The sequence below is a fragment of the Anomaloglossus baeobatrachus genome, chromosome 3 (genome assembly GCF_048569485.1).
Source record: "Anomaloglossus baeobatrachus isolate aAnoBae1 chromosome 3, aAnoBae1.hap1, whole genome shotgun sequence".
NCBI classification, from domain to species: Eukaryota; Metazoa; Chordata; class Amphibia; order Anura; family Aromobatidae; genus Anomaloglossus; species Anomaloglossus baeobatrachus.
In genome coordinates, this window is record NC_134355.1 from 27387165 (window position 1) to 27403670 (window position 16506).

Below are 16506 nucleotides of genomic sequence, written 5' to 3' on the forward strand. Positions count from 1 at the left end.
CATAGGTATGCACCTGATAATGTTTGGTGAAAGTGTGCAGACTCGACCAGGTAGCTGCCTGGCACACCTGTTGAGCCGTAGCCTGGTGTCGCAATGCCCAGGACGCACCCACGGCTCTGGTAGAATGGGCCTTTAGCCCTGATGGAACCTGAAGCCCCGCAGAACGGTAGGCTTCAAGAATTGGTTCTTTGATCCATCGAGCCAGGGTGGCCTTAGAAGCCTGCGACCCTTTGCGCTTACCAGCGACAAGGACAAAGAGTGCATCCGAACGGCGCAGGGGCGCTGTGCGGGAAATGTAGATTCTGAGTGCTCTCACCAGATCTAACAAATGTAAATCCTTCTCATACCGATGAACTGCATGAGGACAAAACGAAGGCAAAAAGATATCCTGATTAAGATGAAAAGAGGATACCACCTTCGGGAGAAACTCCTGAATGGGGCGCAGCACTACCTTGTCCTGGTGGAAGACCAGGAAGGGAGCCTTGGAAGACAGCGCTGCTAGCTCAGACACTCTCCGAAGAGATGTGATCGCTACCAGAAAAGCCACTTTCTGTGATAGTCTAGAAAGTGAAACCTCCTTCAGAGGCTCGAAGGGCGGCTTCTGGAGGGCAACTAGTACCCTGTTCAGATCCCATGGATCTAACGGCCGCTTGTACGGGGGAACTATATGGCAAACCCCCTGTAGGAACGTGCGCACCTTAGAAAGTCGTGCTAGACGCTTCTGAAAAAAGACGGATAGCGCCGAGACTTGCCCTTTAAGGGAGCCGAGCGACAAACCTTTTTCTAACCCAGATTGGAGGAAAGAAAGAAGGGTAGGTAATGCAAATGGCCAGGGAGACACTCTCTGAGCAGAGCACCAGGATAAGAATATCCTCCACGTTCTGTGGTAGATCTTAGCGGACGTGGGCTTCCTAGCCTGTCTCATGGTGGCAACGACCCCTTGGGATAAGCCTGAAGACGCTAGGATCCAGGACTCAATGGCCACGCAGTCAGGTTGAGGGCCGCAGAATTCCGATGGAAAAACGGCCCTTGGGACAGTAAGTCTGGTCGGTCTGGTAGTGCCCACGGTTGGCCGACCGTGAGATGCCACAGATCCGGATACCACGCCCTCCTCGGCCAGTCTGGAGCGACGAGTATGACGCGGCTGCAGTCGGATCTGATCTTGCGTAGCACTCTGGGCAAGAGTGCCAGAGGTGGAAACACATAAGGGAGCCGGAACTGCGACCAATCTTGCACTAGGGCGTCTGCTGCTAGAGCTCTTTGATCGCGAGACCGTGCCATGAATGTTGGGACCTTGTTGTTGTGCCGGGACGCCATTAGGTCGACGTCCGGCCTTCCCCATCGGCGACAGATTTCCTGAAACACGTCCGGGTGAAGGGACCATTCCCCTGCGTCCATGCCCTGGCGACTGAGGAAGTCTGCTTCCCAGTTTTCTACGCCGGGGATGTGAACTGCGGATATGGTGGAGGCCGTGGCTTCCACCCACATCATAATGCGCCGGACTTCCTGGAAGGCTTGCCGACTGCGAGTCCCTCCTTGGTGATTGATGTATGCCACCGCTGTGGAGTTGTCCGATTGAATTCGGATCTGCTTCCCTTCCAGCCACTGCTGGAAGGCTAGTAGGGCAAGAAACACTGCTCTGATTTCCAGAACATTGATCTGAAGGCTGGACTCCTGCTGAGTCCACGTACCCTGAGCCCTGTGGTGGAGAAACACTGCTCCCCACCCTGACAGACTCGCGTCTGTCGTGACCACCGCCCAGGACGGTGGTAGGAAGGATCTTCCCTGTGATAATGAGGTGGAAAGGAGCCACCACTGCAGAGAGTCCTTGGCCGTCTGGGAAAGGGAGACTTTCCTGTCCAGGGATGTCGACTTCCCGTCCCATTGGCGGAGAATGTCCCATTGAAGTGGACGCAGATGAAACTGCGCAAACGGAACCGCCTCTATTGCCGCCACCATCTTCCCGAGGAAGTGCATGAGGCGTCTTAAGGAGTGCGACTGACCTTGAAGGAGAGCCTGCACCCCTGTCTGTAGTGACCGCTGCTTGCTCAGCGGAAGCTTCACTATCGCTGAGAGAGTATGAAACTCCATGCCAAGATACGTTAGTGATTGGGTCGGTGACAGATTTGACTTTGGGAAGTTGATGATCCACCCGAACGCCTGGAGAGTCTCCAGTGCAAAATTCAGGCTGAGTTGGCATGCCTCCTGAGAGGGTGCCTTGACCAGTAGATCGTCCAAGTAAGGGATCACAGAGTGTCCGTGAGAGTGCAAGACTGCTACCACTGCTGCCATGATCTTGGTGAACACCCGGGGGGCTGTCGCCAGACCAAATGGCAGAGCCACGAACTGAAGATGTTCGTCTCCTATCACGAAGCGCAGAAAGCGTTGGTGCTCCGTAGCAATCGGCACGTGGAGATAAGCATCTTTGATGTCTATTGATGCTAGGAAATCTCCTTGGGACATTGAGGCAATGACTGAGCGGAGGGATTCCATCCGGAACCGCCTGGCGTTCACATGCTTGTTGAGCAGTTTTAGGTCCAGAACAGGACGGAAGGAGCCGTCCTTTTTTGGAACCACAAAGAGATTGGAGTAAAATCCTCGCCCCCGTTCCAGAGGGGGGACAGGGATCACGACTCCTTCTGCTCTTAGAGAGTCCACCGCCTGCAGCAGGGCATCTGCTCGGTTGGGGTGTGGGGAGGTTCTGAAGAACCGAAGTGGAGGCCGAGAACTGAACTCGATTCTGTACCCGCGAGACAAAATGTCTGTTACCCACCGGTCTTTGACCTGTGACAGCCAAATGTCGCAAAAGCGGGAGAGCCTGCCACCGACCGAGGATGCGGAGGGAGGAGGCCGAAAGTCATGAGGTAGCCGCCTTGGAAGCGGTTCCTCCATTTGCTTTCCTGGGGCGTGAGTGAGCCCGCCAGGAATCTGAGCTCCCTTGTCCTTTCTGAGTCCCTTTGGACGAGGAGAATTGGGGCTTGCCCGAGCCTCGAAAGGACCGAAACCTCGACTGCCACTTTTTCTGTTGAGGTTTACTTGCTCTGGGCTGTGGCAAGGAAGAGTCCTTACCCTTGGACTGTTTTATGATTTCAGCCAATGGCTCACCAAACAGTCTGTCTCTAGATAATGGCAAGCTGGTTAAGCATTTTTTGGAACCAGCATCTGCTTTCCAGTCCTTTAACCATAAGGCTCTGCGCAAAACCACAGAATTGGCGGCCGCCATAGAGGTACGGCTCGTAGATTCTAGGACAGCATTGATAGCATAGGTCGCAAACGCAGACATTTGCGAAGTTAGGGACGCCACCTGTGGCACTGCTGGATGCATGATGGCATCCACCTGTGCTAAACCAGCTGAAATAGCTTGTAGTGCCCACACGGCCGCGAATGCTGGAGCAAACGACGCGCCGATAGCTTCATAGACAGATTTCAACCAAAGGTCCATCTGTCTGTCGTTGGCATCTTTAAGTGAAGCGCCATCCTCTACTGCGACTATGGATCTAGCCGCAAGCTTGGAAATTGGGGGATCCACCTTTGGGCACTGGGTCCAGCGTTTGGCCACTTCAGCGGGAAAAGGATAACGGGTATCCTTAGAACGCTTAGAGAAACGCTTGTCTGGATGAGCGTCGTGCTTCTGGATTGATTCTCTGAAGTCAGAGTGGTCCAAAAAAGCACTTAATTTACGCTTGGGATACAGGAAATGGAACTTCTCCTGCTGTGCAGCTGCCTCCTCTGCTGAAGGAGCTGGGGGAGAAATATCCAACAGTCTATTAATCGCCGATATAAGGTCATTAACCATGGCGTCACCATCAGGGGCATCCAGATTGAGAGGGGCCTCAGGATTCGAATCCTGATCACCGTCCTCAGTCTCATCACAGAGAGATTCTTCTCGCTGAGACCCTGAACAGTGTGATGACGTCGAGGGTCTTTCCCAGCGAGCTCGCTTAGGCTGCCTGGGACTGTCATCTGAGTCAGAGACTTCAGCTTGTGATGCTTGAGACCCCCTTGAAGTACGGATTAGTTCCAACTGAGGGGGACTAGAGAGCATAGCCACAGCAGTGTCCATGGTCTGAGGAACTGGCCTGGCCTGCAAGGTCTCCAGGATTTTTGTCATAGCCTCAGACATTTTATCAGCAAACACTGCAAAGTCTGTCCCCGTCACCGGGGCAGGGTTCACAGGCGTCTCTGCCTGGGCTACCACCACAATAGGCTCTGGCTGACGAAGTGCCACTGGGACTGAACATTGCACACAATGTGAATCATTGGAGCCTGCCGGTAGATCAGCCCCACATGCAGTACAAACAGTGCACACAGCCCGTGCCTTGGCAGCCTTGCGTTTTGCGGATGACATGTTGCTGCCTCCTCAGAGCAGTACAGGGTGTCCAGCCAAGAAGCGACCTTACAGTGCAACTATATATATATATGGTACCAAGAAAAAAGTACACTAATATATCACTGAGGCACTAGTGGGGCCAGCACTACTGTGCAGCTTACCGCCCGCTTAGGAGCGGTGTGTGGTCGCCAGAAATCCCTCTAGTCTGGGTCTCCCAGAGCCTGCTGCCTCTCCCCAGCCAGATCGCATGTGTAATGGCTGCCGGCGTCCTTGTGGAGAGGGGGGGCGGGCCCTGGGCGTACACCGACGAAGAGCGGGAAGTCTGCTTCCCCTTGTGCCTAGTGAGAGGGCTGGAGCATGTAAATAAAGCTCCAGCCCTCGGCGCTGCCATTGAGCAGCGTCTCTCCCCTACCCTGATTGACAGGGTGGGGGCGGGAACGAAGCGGCGCTAGGCCGCAGAAGCCGGGGGCTAAAGTTAGAAGCGCCGCCGCCGTAAAAGCGCGGTCGGCGCAAAGCCCCCGGCGCACCACAAGTCGCAGCTGCGCCGCTGCTCCAGGAGCGGTCGGCGCAGTAGTTCCCAACACACAACGTCACTCAGCAAAGCTGCAGTGACCTAACCCCCAGCGTACAGCGCCACTGTCCCCGGCGCACTACAACGCTCAGCAAGCCCTGAGAGTGTCCGTGCCTGCCGGGGACACAGAGTACCTGAAAGTTGCAGGGCCTTGTCCCTGAACGGCACTCCCGCTCCCAATCCAGCAGGTTCTATGGGTCTGTGGATGGAGCCCGGCCCCAGGGCTTGGGGGCCGGCAAGATCCCACTTCCACAGAGCCCTCCAGGGGATGTGGAAGGAAAACAGCATGTGGGCTCCAGCCTCTGTACCAGCAATAGGTACCTCAACCTTACAAGCACCACCGCGGGTGAGAAGGGAGCATGCTGGGGGCCCTATATGGGCCCTCTTTTCTTCCATCCGATAGAGCCAGCAGCTACTGCTGACTACAAACAGTGGAGCTATGCGTGGATGTCTGACCTCCTTCGCACAAAGCAGAAAACTGGTGAGCCAGTGATCCCACTGGGGGTGTATAGCCAGAAGGGGAGGGGCCTTACACTTTTTAGTGTAATTGCTTTGTGTGGCCTCCGGAGGCAGTGCTATACACCCAATCGTCTGGGTCTCCCAATAGAGCGCCGAAGAAAAGGAATTTACGGTAAGTAACAAAATTCCCTTCTTCTTCGGCGCTCCATTGGGAGACCCAGACGATTGGGACGTCCAAAAGCTGTCCCTGGGTGGGTAAAGAAATACCTCATGTTAGAGCTGCAAAGACAGCCCTCCCCTACGGGGAGGCAACTGCCGCCTGCAGGACTCTTCTACCTAGGCTGGCGTCCGCCGAAGCATAGGTATGCACCTGATAATGTTTGGTGAAAGTGTGCAGACTCGACCAGGTAGCTGCCTGGCACACCTGTTGAGCCGTAGCCTGGTGTCGTAATGCCCAGGACGCACCCACGGCTCTGGCAGAATGGGCCTTCAGCCCTGATGGAACCGGAAGCCCAGCAGAACGGTAGGCTTCAAGAATTGGTTCTTTGATCCATCGAGCCAGGGCGGCTTTTGAAGCCTGCGACCCCTTGCGCTTACCAGCGACAAGGACAAAGAGTGCATCCGAGCGGCGCAGGGGCGCCGTGCGGGAAATGTAGATTCTGAGTGCTCTCACCAGATCCAACAAATGTAGATCCTTTTCATACCGATGAACTGCATGCGGATAAAAGGAAGGCAAGGAGATATCCTGATTAAGGTGAAAAGAGGATACCACCTTAGGGAGAAACTCCTGAATGGGGCGCAGCACTACCTTGTCCTGGTGGAACACCAGGAAAGGAGCTTTGGATGACAGCGCTGCTAGTTCAGACACTCTCCGAAGAGACGTGACCGCTACCAGAAATGCCACTTTCTGTGAGAGTCGAGAAAGTGACACATCCCTCAGGGGCTCGAAAGGCGGCTTCTGGAGAGCAACAAGGACCTTGTTTAGATCCCACGGATCTAACGGCCTCCTGTACGGAGGTACGATATGACACACCCCCTGCAGGAACGTGCGCACCTTAGAAAGTCGCGCTAGACGCTTCTGAAAAAACACGGATAGTGCCGAGACTTGCCCTTTAAGGGAGCCGAGCGACAAGCCCTTTTCCAACCCAGATTGCAGGAAGGAAAGAAAGACAGGTAACGAGAATGGCCAGGGGGATACTCCTTGTGCAGAGCACCAGGATAAGAATATCTTCCACGTTCTGTGGTAGATCTTAGCAGACGTGGGCTTCCTAGCCTGTCTCATGGTGGCAACGACCCCTTGGGATAATCCTGAAGACGCTAGGATCCAGGACTCAATGGCCACACAGTCAGGTTCAGGGCCGCAGAATTCCGATGGAAAAACGGCCCTTGGGACAGTAAGTCTGGTCGGTCTGGTAGTGCCCACGGTTGGCCGACCGTGAGATGCCACAGATCCGGGTACCACGACCTCCTCGGCCAGTCTGGGGCGACGAGTATGACGCGGCCGCAATCGGATCTGATCTTGCGTAACACTCTGGGCAAGAGTGCCAGAGGTGGAAACACATAAGGGAGCCGGAACTGCGACCAATCTTGCACTAAGGCGTCTGCCGCTAGAGCTCTTTGATCGCGAGACCGCGCTATGAAGGTCGGGACCTTGTTGTTGTGCCGAGACGCCATTAGGTCGACGTCCGGCACCCCCCAGCGGCGGCAGATTTCCTGAAACACGTCCGGGTGAAGGGACCATTCCCCTGCGTCCATGCCCTGGCGACTGAGGAAGTCTGCTTCCCAGTTTTCTACGCCCGGGATGTGAACTGCGGATATGGTGGATGCTCTTTCCTCCACCCACATCAGAATCCGCCTGACTTCCTGGAAGGCTTGCCGACTGCGTGTCCCTCCTTGGTGGTTGATGTTTGCCACCGCTGTGGAGTTGTCCGACTGAATTCGGATCTGCTTTCCTTCCAGCCACTGCTGGAAGGCTAATAGGGCAAGATACACTGCCCTGATTTCCAGAACATTGATCTGAAGGGTGGACTCCTGCTGAGTCCACGTCCCTTGAGCCCTGTGGTGGAGAAAAACTGCTCCCCACCCTGACAGACTCGCGTCTGTCGTGACCACTGCCCAGGATGGGGGCAGGAATGATCTTCCCTGTGATAATGAGGTGGGAAGAAGCCACCATTGCAGAGAGTCCTTGGTCATCAAGGGAGACTGTCCTGACTAGGGAAGTTGTCTTCCCGTCCCATTGGCGGAGAATGTCCCATTGAAGTGGGCGCAGATGAAACTGCGCGAACGGGACTGCCTCCATTGCTGCCACCATCTTCCCTAGGAAGTGCATGAGGCGCCTTAAGGGGTGCGACTGACCCTGAAGGAGAGACTGCACCCCTGTCTGTAGTGACCGCTGCTTGTCCAGCGGAAGCTTCACTATCGCTGAGAGAGTATGAAACTCCATGCCAAGATACGTTAGTGATTGAGTCGGTGCCAGGTTTGACTTTGAAAAGTTGATGATCCACCCGAAAGTCTGGAGTCTCCAGCGCAACATTCAGGCTGTGTTGGCATGCCTCTTGAGAGGGTGCTTTGACAAGTAGATCGTCTAAGTAAGGAATCACCGAATGTCCCTGAGAATGCAAGACTGCTACCACTGCCGCCATGACCTTGGTGAAAACCCGTGGGGCTGTCGCCAGACCAAATGGCAGAGCTACGAACTGGAGATGGTCGTCTCCTATCACGAAACGTAAAAAAACGTTGGTGCTCTGTAGCAATCGGCACGTGGAGATAAGCATCTTTGATGTCTATTGATGCAAGGAAATCTCCTTGAGACATTGAGGCAATGACGGAGCGGAGGGATTCCATCCGGAACCGCCTGGTGTTCACATGCTTGTTGAGCAGCTTTAGGTCCAGAACAGGACGGAACGAGCCGTCCTTTTTTGGAACCACGAAGAGATTGGAGTAAAAACCTTGTCCTTGTTCCTGCAGAGGAACAGGGATCACCACTCCTTCTGCTCTTAGTGAGCACACCGCCTGCAGAAGGGCATTTGCTCGGTCGGGATGTGGGGAGGTTCTGAAGAACCGAGGCGGAGGATGAGAACTGAATTCTATCCTGTACCCGTGAGACAAAATGTCTGCTACCCACCGGTCTTTGACCTGTGGCAGCCAAATGTCGCAAAAGCGGGAGAGCCTGCCACCGACCGAGGATGCGGAGGGATGAGGCCGAAAGTCATGAGGCAGCCGCCTTGGAAGCGGTTCCTCCGGTTGCTTTCTTGGGGCGTGAATGAGCCCGCCAGGAATCTGAGCTCCTTTGCTCCTTCTGAGTCCCTTTGGACGAGGAGAATTGGGTCTTGCTGGAGCCTCGAAAGGACCGAAATCTCGACTGCCACTTCCTCTGTTGAGGTTTGCTCGATCTGGGCTGGGGTAAGGAGGAGTCCTTACCCTTGGACTGTTTAATGATCTCAGCCAATTGCTCACCAAACAGTCTGTCTCCAGATAGTGGCAAGCTGGTTAAACATTTCTTGGAAGCAGAATCTGCTTTCCATTCCTTTAACCACAAGGCTCTGCGCAAAACCACAGAGTTGGCAGACGCCATTGAGGTACGGCTCGTAGAGTCCAGGACAGCGTTGATAGCGTAAGTCGCAAACGCAGACATTTGCGAGGTTAGAGACGCTACTCGCGGCACTGCTGGACGTATGATAGAGTCCACCTGTGCCAGGCCAGCTGAAATAGCTTGGAGTGCCCACACGGCCGCGAATGCTGGAGCAAACGACGCGCCGATAGCTTCATAGACAGACTTTAACCAAAGGTCCATCTGTCTGTCATTGGCATCTTTAAGTGAAGCCCCATCTTCCACTGCAACTATGGATCTAGCCGCAAGCCTGGAGATTGGGGGGTCCACCTTTGGACACTGGGTCCAGCGTTTGACCACGTCAGGGGGAAAGGGATAACGTGTATCCTTAAGACGTTTGGAGAAACGCTTATCTGGATAAGCATGATGTTTCTGGACTGATTCTCTGAAGTCAGAGTGGTCCAGAAAAGTACTCAATTTACGCTTAGGATACCGGAAATGGAACTTCTCCTGCTGTGCAGCTGCCTCCTCTGCAGAAGGGGCTGGGGGAGAAATATCCAACAGTCTATTGATGGCCGCTATAAGGTCATTTACCATAGCGTCACCATCAGGGGTATCTAGATTGAGAGCGGTGTCAGGATTAGATTCCTGATCACCCACCTCTGTCTCCTCATACAGAGCCTCGTCTCGCTGAGACCCTGACCAGTGTGATGACGGCGAGGGTCTTTCCCAGCGAGCCCGCTTAGGCTGCCTGGGACTGTCATCCAAGTCAGAGTCTTCAGCCTGTGATGCCTGGGACCCCCTTGAAGTACGGATTAGTTCCAACTGAGGGGGACCGGGGAGCATAGACACAGCAGTGTCCATGGTCTGAGAAACTGGCCTGGACTGCAAGGTTTCCAGGATTTTTGTCATAGTCACAGACATCTTATCAGCAAAAACTGCAAATTCTGTCCCCGTCACCGGGGCAGGGTTCACAGGCGTCTCTGCCTGGGCCACTACTACCATAGACTCTGGCTGTCGAAGTGGCACAGGGATTGAACATTGCACACAATGGGGGTCATTGGAACCTGCCGGTAGATTAGCCCCACATGCGGCACAAGCAGTGCATACCGCCTGTGCCTTGGCACCCTTGCGTTTTGCGGATGACATGTTGTTGTCTCCTCAGAGCAATGAGGGTATAAGCCAAGAAGCGACTGTACAGTGCAATATAAATATATATGGTACAGGGAAAAAATGCACCAAATAACACTGTGGCACTAGTGGGGCCAGCACTTATGTGCAGCTTACCGCCCGCATAAACGCGGGTGTGTGGTCGCCAGAGTCCCTTGTCTGAGTCCCCCAGAGCCTGTGTCCGTTCTCCAGGCAGACTGCATGCAGGAATGGCTGCCGGCGTCCTGTGGAGAGGGGCGGGCCCTGGGCGTGTTGAGACCAAGAGCGGGAAACTTGCGTCCCCACTGTGCCCAGTGAGAGGGCTGGAGTATGTAAATAAGACTCCAGCCCTCGGCGCTGGCTATAGAACAGCGTCTCTCCCTTTCCCTGATTGACAGGGTGGGGGCGGGAACGAAGCAGAGCTAGGCCGCAAAAGCCGGGGACTAGATTTATGAGCGCTGCCGCCGTAAAAGCGCGGGCAGCGCGAGTCCCCGGCGCACTACAAGTCCCAGCGGCGCCGCCGCTCCCGGAGCGGTAGTTCCCAAGACATAAAATCACTCAGCTAAGCTGCAGTGACTCTAACCCGAGCGCGCAGCGCTAGTGCCCCCGGCGCACTAGCACACCCAGCAAGCCTGGAGTGTGCGTGGCCTGTCTGTGCGGGGACACAGAGTACCTGAACGTTGCAGGGCCTTGTCCCTGACTGTACTCAGCTCCTCCAGCAGGGTCTCTGGGTCTGTGGATGGAGCTCGGCCTCAGGGTTTGGGGGCCGGTAAGATCCCACTTCCACAGAGCCCCTCAGGGGGATGGGGAAGGAAAGCAGCATGTGGGCTCCAGCCTCCGTACCCGCAATGGGTACCTCAACCTTACAAACCGCAAGTGGGGTGAGAAGGGAGCATGCTGGGAGCCCTATATGGGCCCTCTTTTCTTCCATCCGATAGAGTCAGCAGCTACTGCTGACTAAACAGTGGAGCTATGCGTGGATGTCTGACCTCCTTCGCACAAAGCAGAAAACTGGTGAGCCAGTGATCCCACTGGGGGTGTATAGCCAGAAGGGGAGGGGCCTTACACTTTTTAGTGTAATGCTTTGTGTGGCCTCCGGAGGCAGTGCTATACACCAATCGTCTGGGTCTCCCAATGGAGCGCCGAAGAAATAAGGCTTCTGGACCCTTCCAACGAAACAGTGCATATGGTTAAACAACCATTGTGTAGTGCTCAGATAGGACAGATCGGATCTCTACGGCATGTCCATATCGTCCTTGAAATCACAGCTCAGTGGTATCACAGTTGTGGTCTGTAGGAAGAATATGAACCTTTTTGATTTTACACCGTTACAATATTTATTTCAGGTTTGGTGACCAGCTCGGCCTCCAGAAGAAGACGCTTAGACACCCCAGACCGAGCTCATCCCAGACGACTGAGAACACTGAGCCGACTACAACCCAAATCAGAGGAGAACCGAGCAGCTTCTGGCTCCCGGCATTTTTCTTTCCACAAGGTGGGAACATTTTAGGATTGAGGAGACTTGTTTTTGATATTTATTTTTGGCTGGGGTTAGCGCTGGGCATGCTGAGACGTGTAGTTTCTAAACAGCTAGAACACTAGTGGTCGATGTAGGTAACGTAGAGATTGCAAAAGATTAATAAAGGGATGGAAATGGTGAACAATGACTGCAAAACAAAAGATGCAAGCTCAAGGAAAGTTGCTCTGTAACGTCACACTCTTGTCTCTGTATTTTCACCTGCCCACAGGTTTCCTGACCGCTGTATTACAAAACCACGCACGGATGAGAAGTGTTTCTGTAGACTCGCTCACCTTCAGACACGTGGTGCGGTCTACAGCGAGTAACATGCGAGACCCGGACCAAAGTCTCAGGGTCAATACTGTGAGTATTGTCATCATCTCTCTAACTTTCAGAATAAAACTAAGTACACCTCATATAATCCACAGACATATATATCTCTTCTAGGAAGAGTCTCCTCCTCAAGAAGGGATTCTGGTGTTTGGGCTCTTCCTGGACAGTGCCAAGTGGGACCCCGACGCTCAGGTCTTGGAGGAATGTGAAGAACTGGACAGATTTTACTCGGTGCCTCAAATCCACTTTATTCCACACACGGTAGGTGACGGCACCCTGGGGAAAAATATTTACGTCAACAAGAATTTGAGGGATAAGCATTGCTCTACCTGCAAAACTTATTAGTGCTGGCGTTTGTTCACAAGGAGCTTACCTGGATTTTGAGGAGCAATTGAACATATCCTTAGCAGAGCCCACTCCATACAATGTGGGGGTGCAGGCCATCGAAAGAGTAATTTAAAAACAAAAACTATTTTTTTTTTATGCATAATATCTATACAATATGTCCACCGCCATTAACTTGAGAACGGCAGCAGCTATAGCCATAGAAGTGGTGTCTAGGTATAGTAAAGTAGCCATGCGCTACGCAATGAAACCACCTATAGCGCCACCTGGTGGAAAACAGAACAAGAGAGAAAAAAAGTGAATTACAAAGTTGTAGGGCATCATCAATTCAATACGAATCGACACCTTGCATACAGAAATTCTATGATATGAAACCCATGACCCCCCCCCAAAACATTGAATGCTGGTCACGCATATGGCGCTCATTTAACTTTGATGCTCAAAGTGGCCCCCATCAGCTGCAATGCACATCTGGACTCTGCACAGCATACTGTATCTGGCTGCACGTTGTGCAATATGGTAGGGGACACGTTTTCACAAGCATCTGTGATACGTCGTCGTAGGTCCTGCAATGTTGGTGGAGGGGTCGCATACACCTGCTGTTTGATGTGACCTCACAGAAAGAAGTCCAATGGGGTCAGGTCAGGTGAGCGTGGAGGCCACTCCACACAGCCACCATACCCAATGACTTGTAGGAAGGTCTCCATGAGATATCGCTTCACGTCCACAGCCTTGTGAGTTTTACACGTTCTAATCATAGCATTTCTGTATGCAAGGTGTCGATTCGTATTGAATTGATGATGCCCTACAACTTTGTAATTCACTTTTTCTCTATCTCGTTCAGTTTTCGAGATAAAAATGCTAACTCCGTTCTTTTCCACCAGGTGGCGCTATAGGTGGTTTCATTGCATAGCGGATGGCTACTTTACTATACCTAGACACCACTTCTATGGCTATAGCTGCCGCCGTTCTGAAGTTAATGGTGGTGGACACACTGTATATACCTACAGATTAATTAGGACCACCACCGATCACTCAAAAGACAGTGGAGATGTGCGCAGCCGGCGCACAAAGATAGACTTGCTATTGAGTGCTTAGAATGTAGTTTTTTTTGGACACGTCACCTTCAACACCCCCCCCCCCAACAAATTCACCATTGTGGGGTCCATAGGTTTTTGATGATAAAAAAAAACTACAACTCTTATTGACCCCAAAAAAAATAAATAAATAAACATGCTGAGGTCAATCTCTTTTGTTTGTAAGGTGGTGGGGTGGGAAAGTAAATTGGTGTCACCATAACCATACTGACCTCTAAAACAAAGTTATCATTTTACCTGAAACTGAACATCATGAAAAGAAAAGCAGAATTGCCATTTTAGTTTCCAATTTTGCCAAATTTAACCTTTTGCTCCTTTTTTTTTCTGGCCATTATATGTGAATATTTGTACTTAACATTCGTTTAGAGGCCCAAACTTTATCATTATCACATATCGCACAGGTAGAGGATAAGATTACTTGGAAAGCCATTTTGTAACCTGTATCAATAAGGCTGCTTTCACACTACGTTTTTTTAACATGCGTTATGAACGTTTTTTTGCTGCAAAAGCGGATTTTTTTTTGCAAAGAAAAACGCATGCAAACGCATGTGTTATTTTGCAGGATCCTGTCACTAAGTTTATGGGCGGGCATTGGAGTCATGTGATCAGGAGTGAGGGGAACTGAACGTGAAAGACTGGGAGCCGGCATCTGACAGCTGCGGAGGCTCGTAACCAAGGTAAACATCGGGTAACTTGCTTGGATACCCGATATTTACCTTGGTTACGAGCGTCCTCCGCTCTCAGGAGGGGGAGAGAGGGACTGATCACGCGAGGCTGGTTTCTGGGCATGCTCAGTAGAGCAAGCAGGATCCTGTCTATCAGCATGCCAGCGTTCACATACGTTTGCGTGCAGTATAGTTAGGATCCAGCAATTTGCAGTATTTGGAAGCAGCTCAAAAACGCTACAAGTAGCATTTTTGAAAAAAGTTAAAAACCTGCAAGTCGCTGGATCCTCACTATAACGCAGGCGAACGCATGTAGACGCGAGTCCATTGCAAATGCATTGAAATGAAAACGCATTTGCACTGGATCCGTTTTTTCGTTAAAAAAACGTTCATGACGCATTTAAAAAAAAAAACGTAGTGTGAAAGCCGCCTAAGACTATTTCTTCCCCTCAACAGGACCACAGCTCGGTGAACACGGCAGAAGCTCACAATGCAGTCTACATGTACGAGTGCCCGCTCTACAGGACACCAAAACGTGCTGGAGCCTTATCCTCCACCGGACACCCCACTAACTTCATCACCGCCGTGTCTTTACCAAGTCTGGTGAGACCCAGTCACTGGATCCGCAGAGGGGTGGCCCTGCTCTGCCAAATACCAGACTAACAAAGGAACATTGTGTCATACAATCTCTTGCCTATCTGCTTCAATAGGATCATAACCATTACTGACTACAAAGCATATTATACACCCGGTTGGGTTAGGATTAGAGCTTAGCAAAAATATTTGCAAGATCTCAGGTGCAGCAGCTGCAGTGATAGTTCATGGCTGCCGGGACCTGACCTCTAAGAGCCTCCTTGGTGTCTTTTGCAATTTCATGCCGAGTGCAGCATCATGTGTGTCCGGGCTTACTGATCGAGCGAGGCACCGGCAGGTAGGATTACAAAGCTGTGGGTTCGGTGGCCACTATAATTTTTTTTTTTTCAACTTCCATTATGACAAGTTTATCAAAGTATGAACTAATTTTATATAATTAGGTCACTTTAATTTGCAAGCAATTTACTTGCCATAGAGGACTAAAGGCCCTGTCACACACAGATAAATCTGTGGCAGATCTGTGGTAGCAGTGAAATTGTGGACAATCAGTGCCAGGTTTGTTGCTGTCTACAAATGGAACAATATGTCCATGATTTCACTGCAACCACAGATCTGCCAAAGATTTATCTCTGTGTGTGACAGGGCCTTAACTCCACTTTCCATAAGTCTTCCCGCAGATTAAGATTAATAAGACAACCTGTGTCCAATAATATGTAGTGTATATTCCCTCCAAAAATAAAGATGTGGCTACGTCTGACCTTCCCCCCCTTTCATGTCTGGGGTGTTTTACTAGTGAGCTTCAGCCAGTTCTCTCTACTATATGGAGTAATGGGAGTAGCCATCAGGACCGCAGAAATGGTTAAAAGTAGAGTTGAGGAAAAATGATTTGCAGGAGCCGCGAACCTCCTTCTCATTAGGCACGACGTGGTTGTGATGTGACGCACACCGCTCCAGATCTATAAATCAGAGGAGGCTTCCAGGACCAGAGTTCTGCAATCAATTCCCTCATCTCTAGTTAAAAGTGATCATATCCACGAAGACAAGGATTTCTGCAAAGACGTTCACCATCCTGATGACCATTTCCGGTGTGGCTGATATCCTTTGACCACCTATGGGTGACATAGAACAGTCAAAATAGGTTTAAAAGGTTCAAATCTGGCAACAAGCGGCTCCGCAGAAACCTCTGACATCCACCATGTCTCATCTTCATTAGCTTTAATTCACACGCTGCTTTTTTTGCTGCAGAAAGTTCTTCAACTGAACCCATTTTTCAGAACGCACCCAAAAATCAGATGAATAGAACCAAAATTTTCCATTTGCATCAAAATCTGCAGGGTGGGAATGATCCCTTAGGATTCTGTGCAGCATGAATGTGTGTAATCATTACATTCACAGCTCTATATTCCGGAAAAAACAAGGCTGATACAAGAAGACGCGCTTCCAAACATTTTATTAGAAACATTTGTAAAAATGTTTATTGCTTAGCAATTGGAAAAAAACAAAACAAATGTGTATAAAAATAAGACATAACGGCAGTCAACTTGCAAAGAAAACAATATATAACAGGATTGTTTAATATCACGAGATTTCCAGTTTTGTGTAAATAAAAGAAAACAATGGGGGGGGGGGTGTCTCCTGCACACATTAATGATGGGATCAGTGGGAATAACACCAGGCGCTAAAACCAGGGGGCTGCATTGTCCTTTAAATGTCACCTCTTCAGCTCCCGGCCGTCAACCTGGTGTCTGTTATTAGTGGTTTCAATATAACTGGTGGCAGTGGTAAAGCTCCATTAATTATGTAATGAAAAGTTCAGTAACTCTGCATTATATTTTGTCACTATCTCTGCTTGCTGCCAGTGAACGTTCACATCCTTGATTATATCAAGGCAAAT

At 51.2% G+C, this 16506-nt stretch overlaps 1 protein-coding gene across 1 annotated transcript in view; it reads left to right on the plus strand.

The window, feature by feature from the left end:
* DNAH14 (dynein axonemal heavy chain 14) overlaps window positions 1–16236 on the plus strand; it is a 291138-nt gene extending 274902 nt beyond the window's left edge. Inside the window, exons 84-87 of the mRNA XM_075341429.1 lie at window positions 11406–11554; window positions 11808–11941; window positions 12026–12172; window positions 14475–16236. Of these exons, the coding sequence (XP_075197544.1) occupies window positions 11406–11554; window positions 11808–11941; window positions 12026–12172; window positions 14475–14681 (637 nt within the window). The 3' untranslated portion in view covers window positions 14682–16236. The remainder of the gene's footprint in view (window positions 1–11405; window positions 11555–11807; window positions 11942–12025; window positions 12173–14474) is intronic.
* Window positions 16237–16506: the final 270 nt, after the last annotated feature.